The sequence below is a fragment of the Myotis yumanensis genome, unplaced genomic scaffold, assembly GCF_028538775.1.
Source record: "Myotis yumanensis isolate MYYU_CA2020_CCGP unplaced genomic scaffold, mMyoYum1.0.hap1 SCAF_1, whole genome shotgun sequence".
Classification (NCBI taxonomy): Eukaryota; Metazoa; Chordata; class Mammalia; order Chiroptera; family Vespertilionidae; genus Myotis; species Myotis yumanensis.
Genome location: NW_027223752.1, coordinates 14,793,555 through 14,812,075, shown reverse-complemented (window position 1 = coordinate 14,812,075; position 18,521 = coordinate 14,793,555). Strand labels below are relative to the sequence as shown.

The following is an 18,521-nucleotide window of genomic DNA, read 5'->3' as shown; positions in this document are numbered from 1 at the left end:
TCCTGTACATGTATGGAGAACATATTTACTTCTATATTATGTATGGGCATTATTATACTAAGGTTATGTATGTTAAAACACACACAAAAATTTGAAGAGGATAACATAGTAAGTAGAAATAAAAATTCTAATATTTCTACCCCATTTGGTGACTGTGAGGATTAAATAAATGAACTCTTCAATGGGTCCCTAGAAGGCACCCTATTTCCCTCACTGTTATCATTACGATAATCCAGGGCACATTGCAAAGATTTCCATTCTTCAAGGTGCAAGTACAAACTCTGGAACAGGAGGACTTTTTTGTGGGAAGTGCTGTGTTAGGCTCCAGTATCTCAGCTTATTCTAAGATGTCAGAGTCCTGGCGTAGCTCAGGGTTGGGACATGCTGGTTAGGTTGGAATCACTTACCATATGGACCACTTCTGGGTAGATAGGCTCTGTGATCACATTCCGGTTATGGGTGATATATTCCACCATCTCACTTAAAGCAGCTCGTTTTACTTCCTTCCACTTTAGGTCACTTAGTGGATCGGAAACAAAGTCAAAGAGGACACAACACTGACGTAACTTCTGGATAAAAAGCTTCTCTTGTTCAGGAGGAGGAACATCTGAAAAGCAGAAAGCAAAGTATACTGATCACAAAAATGTTTAACCCCAAATTACTGTGAAACACTTTAAGCTGTTCACTATTTTTAGTCTGAATAGATATTCAAGAAAAAAAGAGATGGGATGCGGTGAATAGAGGTTAAATATTCCTTAAATAAATGAGAAGAAAAAAAACACACTAGTCACTGCTCAGATCATATGCTTCATATGATAAAATTTCTATACTTCTTAAGTCTAAAACCACGTTGAGTGCTGTTCAAAACCAATTCCCTCTAAATGCATTCATTTGAATATTATCTGAGCACCAGTCACCACATGCCAGTACCATGTGAGCAATGGAACAAGAGGCAAATGAGGAGGAGGCGGTGAGGGGCATGGACATTCACACCAACATGACAACTGGTCACAGGTGCAGGCAAGGTAAGAAAAGGCCACACGAAAGACGAAAGACGTTCCCTCAGGTCTGCTGCTGCTGTAACCTACAGGGGAAGTCTGAAGCTTGCCCAAATGAGCTGTTGCACACACCAAGCAGGAGCCTGTACCCTGGTGCTCCACAAAGCACCTTCCACTCCTCTTTTTGGGCTATGGTCAACACATGTTACATATGATGACAGCGACACAGAAAAGTGCAAATAACAACAATCACTACTATTTACTGAGTGCTCACCTGGGTCAGGTGCCATCTAAAAGCTTTCCACGTCTTTACACATTGATTCCATTTATCCTTTAGGATGATACAAGATTAAGAAATAGGTCTAGAGGGTCAATGTAGGGTTGGAAAGTAATGGAACTCTGTATGTCTTTCCAGAATTCCGGGAAGCTTGGAAAGCGATCTGCCAGGGCGAGTTTGACAGCTTCCCCGGGATGAGGATGAGATCAGGGGGATACTAACAATGGGGTTTATTGATACAGGCAGTGAAATCTATCCATGATTTGCCAACTGCCTTAGAAGATTTGTGTAACTCAGTGATCAGTATTTTCCAAGGGATCAATAAATGGTGTTTCAATATCATTCAAGGACAAAAGAGCCATTCAAAGTGCAAGATAGTCCTCTGGATTTTAATGTGATGAAATGTACAGACAGCTTATTAATATGGTTTTAGATTCCACATTGCAGGTTCCTTCAAGAAACTACCTATTGTTAAGCTTTGGTGTAATACCAAAGAAAACATCCACAACAATCTGAACAAGCTATTAAAATACTCCTCTTCCCAGTCAAGCCTTCCTACACTTCAACCCAAACGGAACTCAGAGGCACCCAGGAGAATCCAGCTATCTCCTATGAAGCCAGACATTAAAGATTTGAAAAAAAAAAACCTCACACAAAAACAAAAAAACTGCTGCCCTCTCATTAGAGTTGTTTTAGAAAACATGGCTATTTTCATAACAGTATATTATTTCTGTTCACATGCAATAGGTTAGTCATTTTAGTAATGAATTAGTGAATAATGCTTAAACCTTTTTTGTGTGGCTTAATTTCAAATATGGTCAATATTGGTAGCTAAACCCACATCACAAAAGCTTTTTGGAATCCTATATACTTTTCCCTAGTGTGAAGGGGTCCTGAGACGGAAGGTGCTGAGACCACTTGCCCACACCAGCCTGCGCCCAGGGCATGCCCACAGGGCTTCCACATCGCTGGGATCACCACCTCTTCCCACCGAGCCCTCTGGCTCCTCTTTCCAACCTTAACTGTCCACCTCCTGCTCAGGGTTCTTCTACAGGCCTCTCCTTCTTTCCAAGTTAGAGCATATGTGTTACTCTGAGCTAGCCACTCAGCACTTCCTGGTGCTCTAAACAGGTAGCTATCTTCCCCAACTAGACACTTTTGGAGGGCAGGTGCCAGGTTATGATATTTTTCAGCTCTGTCCCCTCATGCCCAAGCCTGAATCGAACCACTTTGTGGACAACTCTGGTTCCCTTACTTCCTGTACTGCGTGCAGCAGGGCAAGGGTATTAAGGCCTACAGGATACTTATAAGACCACGGGAATAAAAACTTGATTCATAAATAGTGTAATTACTCAGTGACTATGCAACCATTTTAAATGAGTAACGTCACTATAATGTTTGTTTGGGTCTCTTAACATTAAAACACCCAGCCTTTTCCAATGAAAAGCTTTCATTTTCTGAATGGCCTCCTTGCCTGACTTCAACCCTCACTCACTTTGATACCCTTTGTTCAGTCTCTAGTTTGCAGGATTACCTTATGAGCTCATTTTGTAGTCACAGCTTGTATATCTGGAACCTTTGGGTATTCTCACGTTCTTGGCACTGCAGGGAAGCCTGTACCCCTAAGGGCCACCCTGACACCCATGACACTCTCAGCGTGGCTTCTAAGAAGTGACAGGTGAGCCCTCTAAGCACACTCCATGGGCCTTATAAGGACAGTGCCAGGCAGACACCGCTTACCATGTGGAGATGAGAGCACACACACACTGAGAGCCCAAATGCCTTGCTCACGGCCACCACATCGCTCAGTGGCACAGCACAGACGTGACAATATACTCTAACACGAGGGCATCGGAAGGCAAGATGATGTGGGGTCATTTCAGGCATCTAAGTCTTACATGCACTAAAAGGTCCTGAAAGCACCAGCCACTTTTAAACACAGGACAGTAACCGACATTCACAAAAGGAGACTCAGTTGTCACCAAAACACTAAAACAAATCCATTATAATTAAGAAGTAGAGCAGATTAAAATCCTCCTGTCCCCCATAAAATTTGTATTTAAAAATTCCTCAAAAAAGGCAAGAAAATATCAAATTTGTAGAAATTATATAAACTTTTCCAAGGTTCCAAACAGTGAAGATGTTACTGTACTATTTTTGTTTATAGTTTATCAAAGTTTGTGATTATTATCTCATGGGCTCTCTTTACTTTTTGAAACCTCATTTGGCTATTTTTTACAATTTCACGATTTAAAAAAAACACTGTATCATAATAATCAAATTGAGCACAACGATAATAACATCCCTAATCCCTGTTAGATATTTCCATATGTGTTCTGAATGCCACTGAATTTAGCTTCTTATTGGTCAGTGCATTGAAAAAGTCTTACTTTCTGCTGCGTTAATAGGACTGCACCACTGGGGAGTAAAAACCAGTGCAGGTGGTGAAAGAATAGGCTTTCGGCCTTAATGTATTCTGCTGTTTTAACAGTATAAATGAGTTATTTCTGTAATTAAAAAAAAAAGCTTTATAAGTTAGCACTGCTAATCTTGAAGGAGGTAAAGAGGTATGGCAGAACATAACCTGTACTCGACTCCTTCGATGACCCATGTTATGGGAACCAAATGAGAGAAACTAACCAGGACTGATACTTGGTATATTACACTTCTGTGCTTGGTATCCAAGACTGCCTGGCTCGTATTGACCCAACTCTTCCAATTACCTCTTGGAGCAGAATTTAAAAAATGATTTTTGAATTCTTCCCATGAATAATAGTGGCTTACTTTAATTTTAAATTGTACACAGAGTAATAACCTTGACACAGTTGTTCCAAAACATACTCAAGTGCAGCCTGTTGGAGTGGCTCACAGACAGGTTCTTGAACTAGAAAGGGGTGTAAAAAGGACACCTGCCAGGAAAAGTCCCATGACACCACCAAAAGTCCAACACTATGTTGAAACTACTGATCTTACAGAAAGAGGAACATAAAAGAGGCTATCACAGTTTAGGCTAATAGTCTCAATATTAATTAATACTTCCTCTTATTATTTTTAAAGTTAAGAGCTGTAACATTCTTCTACACAAATACTACCACAAGCATCTTAGGTTTGTATAAGTCTCTTTACCCTCCCACCCCTGGCGTTTTCACTGATTTGCTATGGTGAACTTGGGATACTTTCTAATTATTTCAAGGCCAATCCTTAATATCAGGAGCAAAATGTATGGGCATCCTTGTGCAAAAACTGTAGGGTGTGAAGGGAAGAAGACTGACCATAGCATCAGAAATAACACAAAGAAAGTGGATTTAAGAATTCACATATATTCTTTTAAAAACATATTTTACTAAAGGGAATTCTGTAGTTAACAAATGGTGAACGGAAGCTTAATGAAGGTGTTACCATTAGAGCAGAAGGGAGCACCCATTTCTGGCTCGGTAGGTGTTCCTGGTCCCACAGTGCATCAGTAGCACTGAGCAAGCTACACAGAGTGGGCTTGTTCCACTGACTTCTGATCTCCAATGTGGGGGCAAGCCCCAGTTACCCAAGGTGACAACAAACTTCCACTTTATTTTTTTCTGCTACAAAAAAATAAAAAAGTCAGAGGTGCTAACATCTATATCTATACTAATAAAAGAGTAATACGCTAATTAGACCTGGAGACCTTCTGGACAAAGCCATGGTGGCAGGGCGGAGGCAGAGGCAGTTAGGGGTGATCAGGCCAGCGGGGGGTGGGGGGATGTTGCGGGCGAGCAGGCTGGCGGGGGGGGGGGGGGCGGGGGGGGCGGGCAGTTGGGGGCAATCAGTCTGGCAGGGGTGGGCAGTTAGGGGTGATCAGGCCGGAAGGGGGCCAGTTGGGGTTGATCAGGCTGGCAGGCAGAGTGCTTAGGGGCCATCAGGCAGGCAGGTAGGTGAGCGGTTAGGAGCCAGCGGTCCCAGATTTCGAGAGGGATCCCAGATTGGAGAGGGTGCAGGCCGGGCTGAGGGACACGCCCCCCCCCCCCCCCCCCCAACACACTAGTTTACTATGTAAACACTGGGCCACTAGTTTACTATATAAACTGATACATGCTGGAGGTGTGTGCTTGAGACTGCTCTGCAGCCAAACATGTGCGATCGAGTCTGGAGACCATGAGAGGCAGTAAGGAGCCCCACAGTTTGTACACGGCAATCCAAAACGGCCAATCATATCACACCATCTGCACAGGTGCTGCAAGCAACGTGTACAACACTTCCAGAGAGACTGACCGACATGACATAAGACACCGTAATATCATAAGGCTGAATTACCAAACTGTCGGTATATATGAAGAGACACCATGCATACTCCGTTTGTGACAGAATTAAAAAAAAAAAAAAAGCCACGCCCACTTCCACATGATGAGTTTTGGTGATGAAAAGAAACACTCCAAGATACAAAAGGACCAGATCTCTGCAGGACAGCTGCACAAAGATAGCAGAACCAGGCTGTTCTGGTACAGAGATGGTGGCTTTCCCCAAATAACCGTGACCCCAACGAAACAGAGACAGAGCTGCAAACACTACGGGCCTAGAGGATGCCAACTCAGGAGATGTCCACGGGTACGCTGCCTGGTCACCCACATGCTATTGGCTAAGCAGTGGAAGCAGCTTGATTTTCACGGAGACCACATATCAGCATCCTCATCTGAGTGTTCACTCTGCCTTCCCAAGAGCTCAGTGCGTGGGGCCTCTGACAGTAAATGAAAACAAACCAGCAATCTCTCCAAAGCAAAGAGCCAAACCTTCAGCTGTGTGTCATCTTGTTTTTCTAATACATTTATTCTTAGTACAAAGTGAACAGGAATAAAGTTATATCCAACTACTAACAGTCTGGAGTAAATTTGGTATTCTTCATTAAAATGCACTAAATTCCACTTAACTTCATTTCCTATATGAGGGAACTTAGCAGATGGCAAGTTTCCCCCACTAGGAAAACAATGTTTGGCAACATGATTTTGTTTATGAAAGAGAAAATTCACCCACCATTTACTGTACTGACCACTTCCCCATTTCCTGTGTGTCCTCTGGCCTAGACACATGTCTGCAGGGGTGGGCACTCTTTGGTAGTGGTCACTGCTCCCCGCACCTGTACCACAGAGCCTTAGAATAAGACTTACTGCCTATCAGACTCAGTCCTTTGCCTTGCTCTGCTCCATGTCTCAACTATTCATGGCTTTTATATTTCCCACAACACATAATTTTTTAGATTTATTCTTAGGTATTTGTAATGTTCTGATGCTATTGTAGAGTATCTTTAAAAAGACAATTTTCTAGCTGCTGCTGCAATATAAAAAAAATGATTTTGGTTATCACTTCTGTATCCAGCTAGCTTGCTTAGCCTTAATCCTAAGAAGTATCTGTCAATCCTCTGGTTTTCTGTGTATATTGTCATTTCATCTGCAAATGCCACCACTGTTTGGCTGCTTGCCTGAGCTGTGAGGAAGTGGCCAGAGCAGCATCCTCACCTCTTGCCCATTTCCAGGGAAGCTCTTACTGCTTCAACACTGAGTTCGATGCTTGCACTAGGGCTCTGTGGATTAACACTTTCCAGATGAAGGGACTGACCTACAGATTCAGTGCAATCCCAATCCCTATATCTCAACAGAGACCATGCAACTGGATAAGTGGATTCCAAAATGTACATGGAAATACAAAGGGTCAACACTTGCCAGGACCCTGGCAAAAGAACAACAGAGAGTGTGTTTGGGGGGGAGGGGGGGGGGGGGAGGCTTGCTGTTCCAGAAATCTAGACTAACTGTAAAGCTTCAATAATGAAAACAGCCAAGCCTGAAATGCCACAGAGAACACAGTCCAGAACAGGCCTGTGTGCATGTGGATACATGACTTATGACAAGTGGATTACAGAGCAGTGAAAAAAGGCCCGTCTTTAAATATATGGTGCTGGAACAAGCAGGTACCCAGGGATGAAAAGAAAGGGAAAAGAAAAGAAATAAGGGGAGAAAAAGGAAGGGGAAAGGAGAGGTGAGGGGGAGAAGGAAAAGAAAAGTTGGATTACATCCTTTTTAATAAAACCTTAATATGCAAATCGACCAACTGGCGGAATGACTGGTTGCTATGATGCGCAATGACTACCAGGGGGCAGACACTCAACTCAGGAGCTGCCCCCTGGTGGTCAGTGCGTTCCCACAGGGGGAGCGCAGCTCAGCCAGAAGCTGGGCTCACGGCTGGTGAGCGCAGTGGCGGTGGCAGGAACCCCTCCTGCCTCCGCAGCAGCACTAAGGAACAGCAAGCTGAGCGGTAAGGAGCAGTAAGCAGGTGGGCGGTAAGGAGTGAGGGGGTCTCAGACTGTGAGAGGGACCCCGGACTGTGACAGGGATGTCCGCCTGCTGGCTCAGGCCCGATCCTCAGGGGGATCCAGTAGGCAGACATCCCCCGAGGGGTCCCAGACTACGAGAGGGCACAGGCCAGGCTGAGGGAACCCCCTCCCTCCCGTGCATGAATTTTGTGCACCGGGCCTCTAGTTATATATAAAAATAAAATATAAGCTTCTGGAAGGTTAGGACTTAAATCTGAAAGACAGAGCTTGAATGCTTTTAGAAAATAATATAGAAAAATTATTATGTAAAAGAAGAGGTAGAGAAGAACTTAAGACATAAAAACAGTAATTTTAAAAGATTGATAAATTGAATTATAAAAAAATCAAACTTTTTTTTTTTTTCATCAAGACACCACCAAGAATAAAAAGACAAACCACAGAGTAGGGGAACTACCTGAATACATATAGCCAACGAATTCATATGAAGAATATATTAACTTTTCCAAAAAATCAGTAAGAAAAATCCAGAGTACCAAGAGAGAAGTAGGCAAAAGTCTTAACCAGGCACTTCATAAAATGTACCCAAATGGCTAATCACATATGAAAGGATCGTCACCCATTAATAACTAGAGAAATGCAAATGGAAACCACAATGAGATACCATTAGACACCCAACAGATCGACAATCATTTAACAGTCTGAGGATGCACAGTGCTGGGAGGCGCTGAGCAGGAGTTCACACAGTGCTGAGCGGCTGCAGGTCGGGTGGAGTGCAGGGCAGACATGTGCGCTGTGGCACATAACCCACTCAGTGAGGCTCACACACGTGCTCAACAACGTAGGTAAGAGAATGTTCGCAGCAGCCCCATGTCCATCAGTAGTGGATATCTTACAATAGTACAAAACTACGGAGATGAATAAAGTACAGCTATACACAATAAGGATAAATCTTACAAAACACTGTTGAGTGAAAGAGGGGAGATAAAAAGGATTAATTCAGTATGATTTCATTTACATAAAGCATAGAAATGGCATCCTGAAAACAGAACAATGATAGTATACTTTAATAACTATGTGAATGTGTTCTCTCGAAATATTGGTATTATACTTTTCTTACCCTCCTTGTGATGACATGAGATAATGTCTATGTGATGAGATGAAGTGTGAGAATGACGTGGACATTATGACAGTACCTAGAGGGGGCTTTTGGGTGCCTGGTCTGGCTGGTGGTTACATGAGCACTTACTTTATAATTATTCATTGTACTTGTTTTATATGCTTCTGTATGTGAGTTATATTTCAAATTAAAAAGGCTACATAATATGTGCATATCTCAACCCCTCCCCCCCCAAAACACCCTCTTTTCTCCCAAAGGCATCCACTGTCACCAGTTGGTGTCCCCCCAGAGCTGCTCCATGCCACAGCCCAGGCATACTGTATGTACATGTAAGCCTTTTCCACAATGCTCTAGATCAGCGGTTCTCAACCTGTGGGTCGCGACCCCTTTGGGGGTCGAACGACCCTTTCACAGGGGTCGCCTAAGACCATCGGAAAACACATATATAGTTACATATTGTTTTTGTGATTAATCACTATGCTTTAATTATGTTCAATTTGTAAGAATGAAATTGGGGGTCACCACAACATGAGGAACTGTATTAAAGGGTCGCGGCATTAGGAAGGCTGAGAACCACTGCTCTAGATGAATCAACACTGAAAACCTCCAAACTAACCTTGAAACACATGCACACATGTGCACTCCCAACACATTTTCTAACGTTCCTTCCTCTACATAGTGTTTATGTTGAAGAATTTAAGTTCTGGATATTGTTGTGTTTTATTTTTAAGTGAAAAAAATTTCCCAATCAAGGTGAAGTTCTAAGTGATCTCTAATTATTTTTTATTTATATAAAGTTTCTCCCTCTTCCTCTTTCTCTAAGATAAGCAATTATGATCCCAAATGTATAATATAAATTGGGGGTATGATTTGCTTATCAGATCTAATGCATCTGGTGTGAAGCAACTGAGACATGGAAACATGTCCAATCCTGAGTATGTAGCCTGTAACATAAGGAATTAAAAAATTTATCCAACATGCATGCCAGGCACTGTTACTAGACATTGACAACACAGAGATAAATTAAACCATGATATAGTAGTCCCCCTTATCTGCAGTTTCAGTTATCTGTGGCTGACTGAGGTCCAAAAATATTGTTGAAAATTCCGGAGATTAAACAATTCATGTTTCAAATTGTGCATCACTCTGAGTAGTATGATAAAATCTTGCGCTGTCCCACTCTGTCCCATCCAGGACATGACTGATCCCTTTGTCCAGCATATTCACGCTGTATATGCTACCAGCCCATTGGTCACTTAGGCGCTGTCCCAGTTATCAAATGAACTGTCGTGGTGTTGATGTAGCTGGTGTCCAAGTCTGCTGTACAGCAGTCTAACACTATGCCACGGTGTCCACGTCATTCTCACACTTCATCTCATCACACAGACACTATCTCATGTCATCTCATGGAGGGTGAGAAAAGAACAATACCAATATTTCAAGAGAACACATTCACATAGTTATTACGGTATACTATTATTGTTCTGTTTTATTATTCACTAGTATTAATCTCTTAGGGTGCATAATTTATAAATTAAGCTTTATCATAGGGGTGTAGGTAAGGAAAAACATAGTATAGGTAGGGTTCAGTACTAGCCACAGTTTCAGGCACCCACTGGGGACACTGGAACATACTCTCTGTGGGTAAGGAGGGATGACTGTACTTGATCTAAAAGAAAACAACTAAAATCTGTGAGAAATGCTATGACCGAGACATGTGAGGTACAGTAGGGATCCAGGGGCTGGGGGACAGGGATGCAGGTTGACGGAAGCGTTTCCTGGGGGCCCTTGAGCTTGGCTTTGGAGGAGAGTGAGCAGGAGCCACATCAGCTTCAAGAGGCTGAGGCCTGCTGTGGAGGCACCGAAGCCCCCTCAGGGGAAGATATTATCTATAGGAGCCCACTTCTCAAACCAGAGGGCCCTGGAGTTATGGGACAAATGAAATAGGGTGCTTTTTCCTGGAAAATTGATTCCTCCCCAAAAGACAGAACCTTAAATTAGGACACTACTGATTCTATTTCACAAGGTCTAAATTAATAATACAGGATCCTTAATCAGAAATTCTCACAGAGGAGGGTCTTTGTCTTGTTCACCACTTGAGCCTTCATAGCTAACACCGGCTGAGCACAGTGGGACCTCAAATATTTGTTAAATGAACAAATCAATCCGAAGGAAACAAATTCAGGTAATTTAACGAAGAAGAGGTCGCATAATTTAAAACCTATTTATATTCACAAGTAGTAGAGTAGAATGCAAAGTCTACAAAAACTCAAGATAAAACCAAGGTCTTCAAAGAAACTGCTGGTGACAGGCATTTTAGCACTCTGGATCTTTCTCACAGCCAGAGGCACTTTGATAGAGAAATGTGAGCAGCACCAGGGGTAGAGAGATCCGAATCACAGAGGGCTTCTAACAGATGAGCGATACAACCTGACCTGGGAATAAGAAAGATCTGTTCCGAAGGGACTGAGGGACTGAAATTAAGATGCTGGAAGCGTGAAGATCTACTTTGAAAGAGAAGGCTGGTCCATGAAACCAGTTTCCCAGTCTTTTCAGGAGGCAACCACCATGCCTGGGCTCTGGTTCCTCAGGTGTGGTAACAACGAACTCCTACCCTATAAATCTAAACGTCTACAATTTGAAAGCAAGATGAACATGACTAAATGAAATATTCACTTTATGTATTTGAAGTATTATAAGACTAACTTCTACCCTGACCCTTAATATCCACATAATTTCAAAATTGAGTTAATTCCTAACTCAATGGTCTTCAAAATGACAATAAACTTCTCAATGTCAAAATGCAAGTATCAGTTTGTCTGTTCTAACATATACATTTTTCAAGTGAACGTCCCCCAGATCAAGTTGTGTCTTTCACTTGACAGCTGTAGTCTCCTTCCTTCTTAGTAACCCTTAGAATGGTTTGCCCTCTGCTCGGTAGCAGTTAGACTTGAGGAGACACTGTGGTTGGGCTTCAGCAGTTATCTATAATAATGAAAGTGTAATATGCTAATTAGACCTGACGTCCTTCCGGAAGTCCTTCCTTTAGGACAAAGCCTCAATGGTGGGGGGCCAAGGTCCTTGCACAAATTTCATGCATCAGGCCTCTAGTTATTTCATAAACACTGAGCCCCTGAGCACTGTCTACAGGACCTAATGTCAAGGAGATGGAGTGACAGTGGTGACTCAAAACAGACAGGAGCGCTCACTGTTGAAGAACACCATTGCTGCTACCTGCATGGAGCTTCTGTTAGCCAGTGTTCCAAGAGAAAGAGTCAGAAACAGGGAGCATTCCTCCGTGCCCAGCACTCTGGCCCCTTTCCCAGGAGTCCTGCCTACTAAGCTAATTTGCATAGAAATGTGATAACAACGTAAGGCTGGCCAGCAATTTCTACATGGATACTTTCATCTTAAAATAATGTTTTCTCAGAGACAACCAGTAGCTAAAAATCCATTGAGTGTTCCCTTTAAACCTAACTCTGTAGTCCATCAGGGGCCAAGTTTGGGGTGGAAACCAGCTCAGGATGAGCAGATCTTGTGTAGATCCCACAGCCAAGTTGTTTGCCCAAACCTGAAGCTCTCTCCTCTCTCCTCGGACATTAGAGATCTGCCCTCCCTTTCGGCTTTTCTGTGATTCTTCAGCTCGCCTTTATTTGTACATATAGAAAGGGGTGATATTCACTTTCCTCACAACTCCCCCAGCCCCCAACTCCCACCCACTGCCCCTTTCTCAAAAATTACAGTGTAATTTTATAAGACAGATACTTCCATTTCAAAAAACAGTGACTGGAGCCAAGGTCTAGCTCGCCCCACCCTTTGCCCCTGAGAACTGGCATCCTCCCCAGGGACTGGGTGGGGAGGCAGTGCGGCACACTGAGATAAGAGAAGGCCAGGAGAGACTGGTTTCCGCAGTAAAGCTCTTAAGGCAAGTGAATTTTTTAGTGAAGAAGTATCCTGGAAGAAACAAATGATTTCTAGTCTAGATTCCACTATAGTAAAAAGATGGTGAAGTCATGACAATCTAAGCCCCAGGTTCCTTAAGCTATATGACCTCTTGTGGACCCACATGTATGTTCAGAAACATGTCCTCATCTCCTGGGACAGCTGACATGTAAGAGAAACTCAAGCGATCTTAGTTGAATTTGAAGCCTTAGCTTTTTAAAAAAATATATATTTTATTGGTTTTTTTTTACAGAGAGGAACGGAGAGGGATAGAGAGTTAGAAACATCGATGAGAGAGAAGCATCGATCAGCTGCCTCCTGCACACTTCCTACTGGGTATGTGCCCGCAACCAAGGTACATGCCCTTGACCGGAATCGAACCTGAGACCCTTGAGTCCGCAGGCTGACGCTCTATCCACTGAGCCAAACCGGTTAGGGCCCTTGGCTTTTTAATAAGAAAAGATGAAGATGTGTCAGACTCCTAGGAACATAAAAGCCTAAGCAACCGTCTGACCAGTAGCTATGACGTGCAATGACCACCAGGGGACAGGCGTTCATCCCAGGAGCTGCTGAGCTGCAGTGACTTGGCAGCGGCAGTTCTCGGGTGACACACCCTGGAACCAGAGAGGAGGGACCCCGATTCTGGGGTGTGTCACCCACGAACCGCCCTCTCACAATCCGGGAACCCTTGGGGGATGTCAGAGAGCTGGTTTCGGCCTGATCCCCACAGGCCAGGCCGAGGGACCCCACCAGTGCATGAATCAGTGCACCAGGCCTCTAATAAAGATATAAATCCCCAAACAGCCTGACTTGTTGACAAGGACCCTGTTTCCTGCTTAGACCTCCTTCTGGAATGCCTTGTAGGAACAGCTAGACCAGTGGTCGGAAACTGCAGCTTGCAAGCCACATGCGGCTCTTTGGCCCCTTGAGTGTGGCTCTTCCTAAGCCTTAGGAGTACCCTAATTAAGTTAATAACAATGTACCTACCTATATAGTTTCAGTTTAAAAAATCTGGCTCTCAAAAGAAATTTCAATCGTTGTACTGTTGATATTTGGCTCTGTTGACTAATGAGTTTGCTGACCACTGAGCTAGACACTCCCCATTTGGACAAGTGAGTTCAACACCTTGGGTGGATCCATATCACTTCATCTTCCACTTAGACTAGCACTTTTGGTGAAACACTAAATATTAATCTTCATGTACATGGTGACCAGTTACCAACATAGCTCATTATCTAAAGCATAAGGACAGGTACCATTTCAGGAAAAATAGCTGATTTTATCACATATGATGAACAAGGAACTGCCAAAGGAAGATTCTGAAAATTTGAATATGTTTACCAGCAGACAGAACAATGTAGAGCTGAGGGAAGGACATGCTGGAAATATGCACACATTCTTTTCAGTTTCTATTTCATATCCCCTTTTCCTTTCTCTGTGTCTCAGAAAGATACAAGGGGTTCTTTCTGGACACAAGCTCTTTTATGATGAATTCTGGGTTCTTAACACATGACGTCTGACCCAGGGCTGCAGCAGGGGGGAACCAAGGGACAACACAGTCAAATAAGCCTCAGGGCCTGTGTGCCAAGACCTGGGAGAGAATCCTGGGACTCAGGGCCCTAAAGTGATACAGGCATCATGACACGCACAGGGAACCACAAAATCAGGGACCATGTGTATGCATGTGTGTTCTCATGGGGAGGTGGAGCAGATGAAAATCGGTGCTAAATCCCTCTAGTCCCCATTCCCAGGATCTGCTGACCTCTTCATCTCCACCCCCGTGGGATTAGTATTAGTTAACAGTGTTCATTTTTTTAAAAATGAATGATTTCAGAGAGGAAGGGAGAGGGAGAGAGAGATAGAAACATCAATGATGAGAGAGAATCATTGATCGGCTGCCTCCTGCACGCCCCCTACTAGGGCTCTAGCCCACAACCTAGGCATATGCCCTTGACCGGAATTGAACCTGGAACCCTTCAGTCTGCAGGCTGACGCTCTATCCACTGAGCAAAACCGGCTAGGGCAATAGTGTTAATATTAACCTATGCTGGGTTACACTATATATCTCACCTGGTCATCATCTATTCCTGGCAGGAGGCCAACAGTGTAAAGATACAAGCCAATAAAGAAAAATAATAGTTCTTTCTGGTGGTGGGGAGTGGCCTATGGCCTCCTGGGGACTGGACAAGCTTTCCCCAGGGCCTCCTGACTCTCACTGTAATCCTAGGAGGAACAGAGGCTGAGAGGGGGCATGGCATCCTCCACCTCCTCTGTATCCCAGCAAATGACAGGTGCTCAACAAATGTGTCACATAAACTAATGATGCTGAGGGGACAAAACTGCAGGTGTTCATAACCAGTGATTTCCACACTCCTGCATAAGGCATCCCTCTTAGACAGGGCGCCCCTCACCCCTTGCCCAGTGTAGAGGGCAAGAAAGAATCCTGAGGCATAAACTAAATGGAAACTTCACACTGCTTACGCCTGCCACTTTACTATCTTAATACATAAATTATAAAGAGAAGGCTTTAAACTCAGAGCTTGGATACAGTAAGACAGAAACACTGTAAGGCTGCTCTGACAGGACGACAAGCCCACAGCACGTCTTCTTATGCCCGGCAAGTGTGACCGGCCAGGGCCTGGTCCCAGGTCTGTGAAACTGGAACGTAATCCTGGGGGAGACACCCCGCACTTTGCTCACTCCCACCCGCACCCCCCATAGCAGGCCTCTTTACGGCAGGGGTGATTAGTGGTGACACTGCTCTGTGATGAAACCCTCCCCGACATTCCTGTCACGGGGGAGTCATGGCTCTGAGGCCGAGTCTAGGTGGGTCCTTGGATGGAGCACACAGAGAGGACAAAAGCGAAGCTCACTGCTGTTTTTTAGGAAACTCTCCAGCAGCGGCTCCCCAGCTGGCCCTGGAGACACCCACCTCTCATCACTTTATAAAAGGGCCCGAGCACATTCATGCTGCCCAAATCACACACAACTGTAATCCATTTAGTGTATCACCGCAGGGCCCACTACCCTGGAAAAGAACATGCCACTTTGGCATCTGATGTTTTTATTATTAGTTAAAACAAGAAATACTCTAGTGTTCTGGTATCTGTTGAAAGACATTTAGCTAATCCTTTTCTGCGTATTTTATCCCAAATTGCACAAGGAACTGAAAGGCAGTAGGGGCAGGTAGAAGAGGGTAAAGGGGGAATGAATGGTGATGGAAGGAAACGACTTTGGGTGGTGAACACACAGTACAATATACAGATGATGTATTATTGAATTGTACACCTGAAATCTATAAAATTTTATTAACCAATGTCATCCAATAAATTTTTTTTAATTGCAAAAGAAATTGAAATTATACCTCAAATCATATATGTACACACTTCCATTCAATTCCTCCTTTCTTGAGGAGGCAGGGTTTGGTAAGGGTTAAATCAGCTGGTACAATGGGGCTCCGCCTCAGGCTATGTGAGCTGGTCCTGGGAAGAGGAGCTCCACTGTCCACTCTCTTGTGGGGATGGCAAGAGGCAGCCACTACAGGCAGTGCCAACCTTCTAGCAGTGCCAAGAACCATACACAAGACGTTCCCCTGGGAGCTTGTAGCCACAATGGTTTTTGAGACAGGGTGGGCGCAACATGACGGTCGACGGAATGTGCTCTTCCTGGGAAATACCAGCCTCTGGGTCACCTGGCCATCTCAGGCACTGCTCCTGGCCTGGCTTGCTGCCTCCCTTGGTCTCAAAGTTTCCCCCCTTGGCAGGCAACGATCCCCGCCTCCCCCCCCCCCCCCCCCGAAACCTTTACTCCAGACTGCTCTCTGTGTTTGAAACCAGAGGGTTTTATTACAAACGGAACACCACGCTGGTGTACCCAGCAGTGGCAGTGCCCGGCTAGACACAGAGCACATTTATGGGACCTGGAGCAGGATGCTGCCCTGAGCTCTACATTGAAGCTGCCTGTTGAATGTGGTGATCTAAGCTGGTGCCTTTTCAGGAAATCTCTATGGTCTAGTACTCTACAAATTCCATGACTCTGTAAAAAGCATTTTGAAAAACTTGTTCTTTATAGCCCACATTTTATAGTTAAATCAAAACAACATATGCTTATGGCATTCCGAGGCCATAACTGCCCCTTGGTTTCTGATGCCGACTCCTTCACTTACAAACACTAACAGAGTCCTGAGACACTGGCAGCAGAACAAAGGGGTCAGAACTTGGGTGGGAATGTGGGGATACCTGGGTTGGAATCCCAGCTCCACTTGTTACTATTCTGGTGACCATGGGCATGGTACTTTACTTTTTTGGGGCCTGTTTCCTCAATTGGAAAATGGATTCTCGGTCCCTAGTGGGTTCCTGTGAATTAACAAATGTGCTGTGCTCAGAGCAATGTCTCAGATAGAATATGTCTGCAGTAAACACTACAGGTTTTTGCTTCTGCACATCAGGAGACTTCTTAGCTTCTATCACTCAATACTGTTTATGCTCTGTCCTTAAAAAAATGTTCATTATGGAGGCAACGCCATCTGTCCTCCCTAGGCATTTCCACACAGGCCACCAATGCACTGTACTCAGCCACTAAACTTGTCCCTAACGAAAGGTGGGCTCTTGATTTGGCAGTGTCTGGCTGTGCGTAACTCAATTATGTGGCTGTGTCGGCACAGAGCATAGGCACCCGCTTTGCTCTTCTGGTTCTAGAGCGGTGCAGCACGAGGGCAGCTACTTAAACGTGGTGAAAGAGACTGAGCGAACCAAATCCAATTATAGCACACGTGTCTGCTAGGTCACCGAGGAGCCAATCCTTTGCCAGTTCACAGACATTTCCATTCTATCCATTTGTGGCATAACTAGATCTGAATGGAAAAATATCCTTCAAGTTTGATAGGTTAATAAAAGGATTATAGTGGAGCTTTTTTTTTTGGGCGGGGGGGGGGGGGGGGGGGGAAAGAATAGGGCTAGAAGCTAACAGGATAAGAAGATCAATAAAACTGGAAAATGGCCAGCAGACCAGGGTGCAGGAGACACTGTGGTGACCCAGTTGTGCCCAGCTCCTTGAGATTTCTGGGCCTCAGTCTCCAGGAGATTGAAGGAGCTCCTCAGAGACCAGAGTGCCAGCAGCAGTCAGGATAAAAACACAGCAGGGTCTCCAGACAGGAACAGGGCAAGAACCGTGTGATTTTTCTTTTTTAAATCCAGGACAGGAACTGATAGTGGGTAACACAGCGGGAAACATAAAAAGCCAAGGGCATAAACCTATCTTTCTCTTTGCATATGGTTGATAACTGGACTTTCAATAAAACTGGAACTTAATTGCTAATATATGATATATTCACATGTATTACATATTTTTGAAGAATTTTGTTTTCAGAAAAATGATACATGTTCACTGTGAAATTAAAAAAAAAAATCTAAACAGTTGGTTAGAGTGTTGTCTCATACATCAAAAGACTGCGGGTTCGATCCTGGTCGGGAAGCATATCAGAGGCAAATGATCGATGTTTCTCTCTCCCTCCCTCCCTCCCCCCCCCGCCTCCCTCCCTCCCTTCCTCTTTCTCTCTCCCCTCTTCCTCTTTCTCTAAAATTAATAAACATATCCTCGGGTGAGGATAAAAAATATCCAAACAACAAAGAAAGGGAAATGCAGAGAAGGGCTGTTGCCCACTGACGAACGCCTACCTGGTCTCCACATCCACCACATGCTGAATTGTGTCAAGCTATTGGGCATCAGGCTTCCTAACGCCCCATTTTTGCCTTCCTCAACTGCTTCAAGAATGTCCCATAGATCAATAACTAGACCAACATCATCCAACGTTGTTTGGAATTTCACTGTATATGTGTGCTATAATTTAACAAGTCAAACTAGTTTTTTCAGTGTTCTTTTAAAAAAGGTTAC

The 18,521-nt window shown here is 44.1% G+C and overlaps 1 protein-coding gene across 6 annotated transcripts in view; it reads right to left on the bottom strand.

Annotated features, from left to right (window-relative positions):
- Positions 1 to 18,521, bottom strand: part of LOC139010083 (serine/threonine-protein phosphatase 2A 56 kDa regulatory subunit gamma isoform-like) — a 137,792-nt gene that overhangs the window by 49,555 nt on the left and 69,716 nt on the right. For all 6 annotated transcript variants that reach the window (XM_070414190.1, XM_070414195.1, XM_070414202.1 and 3 more), the window contains one exon: positions 408 to 607. In XM_070414190.1, coding sequence (XP_070270291.1) covers positions 408 to 607 — 200 coding nt within the window. The remainder of the gene's footprint in view (positions 1 to 407; positions 608 to 18,521) is intronic.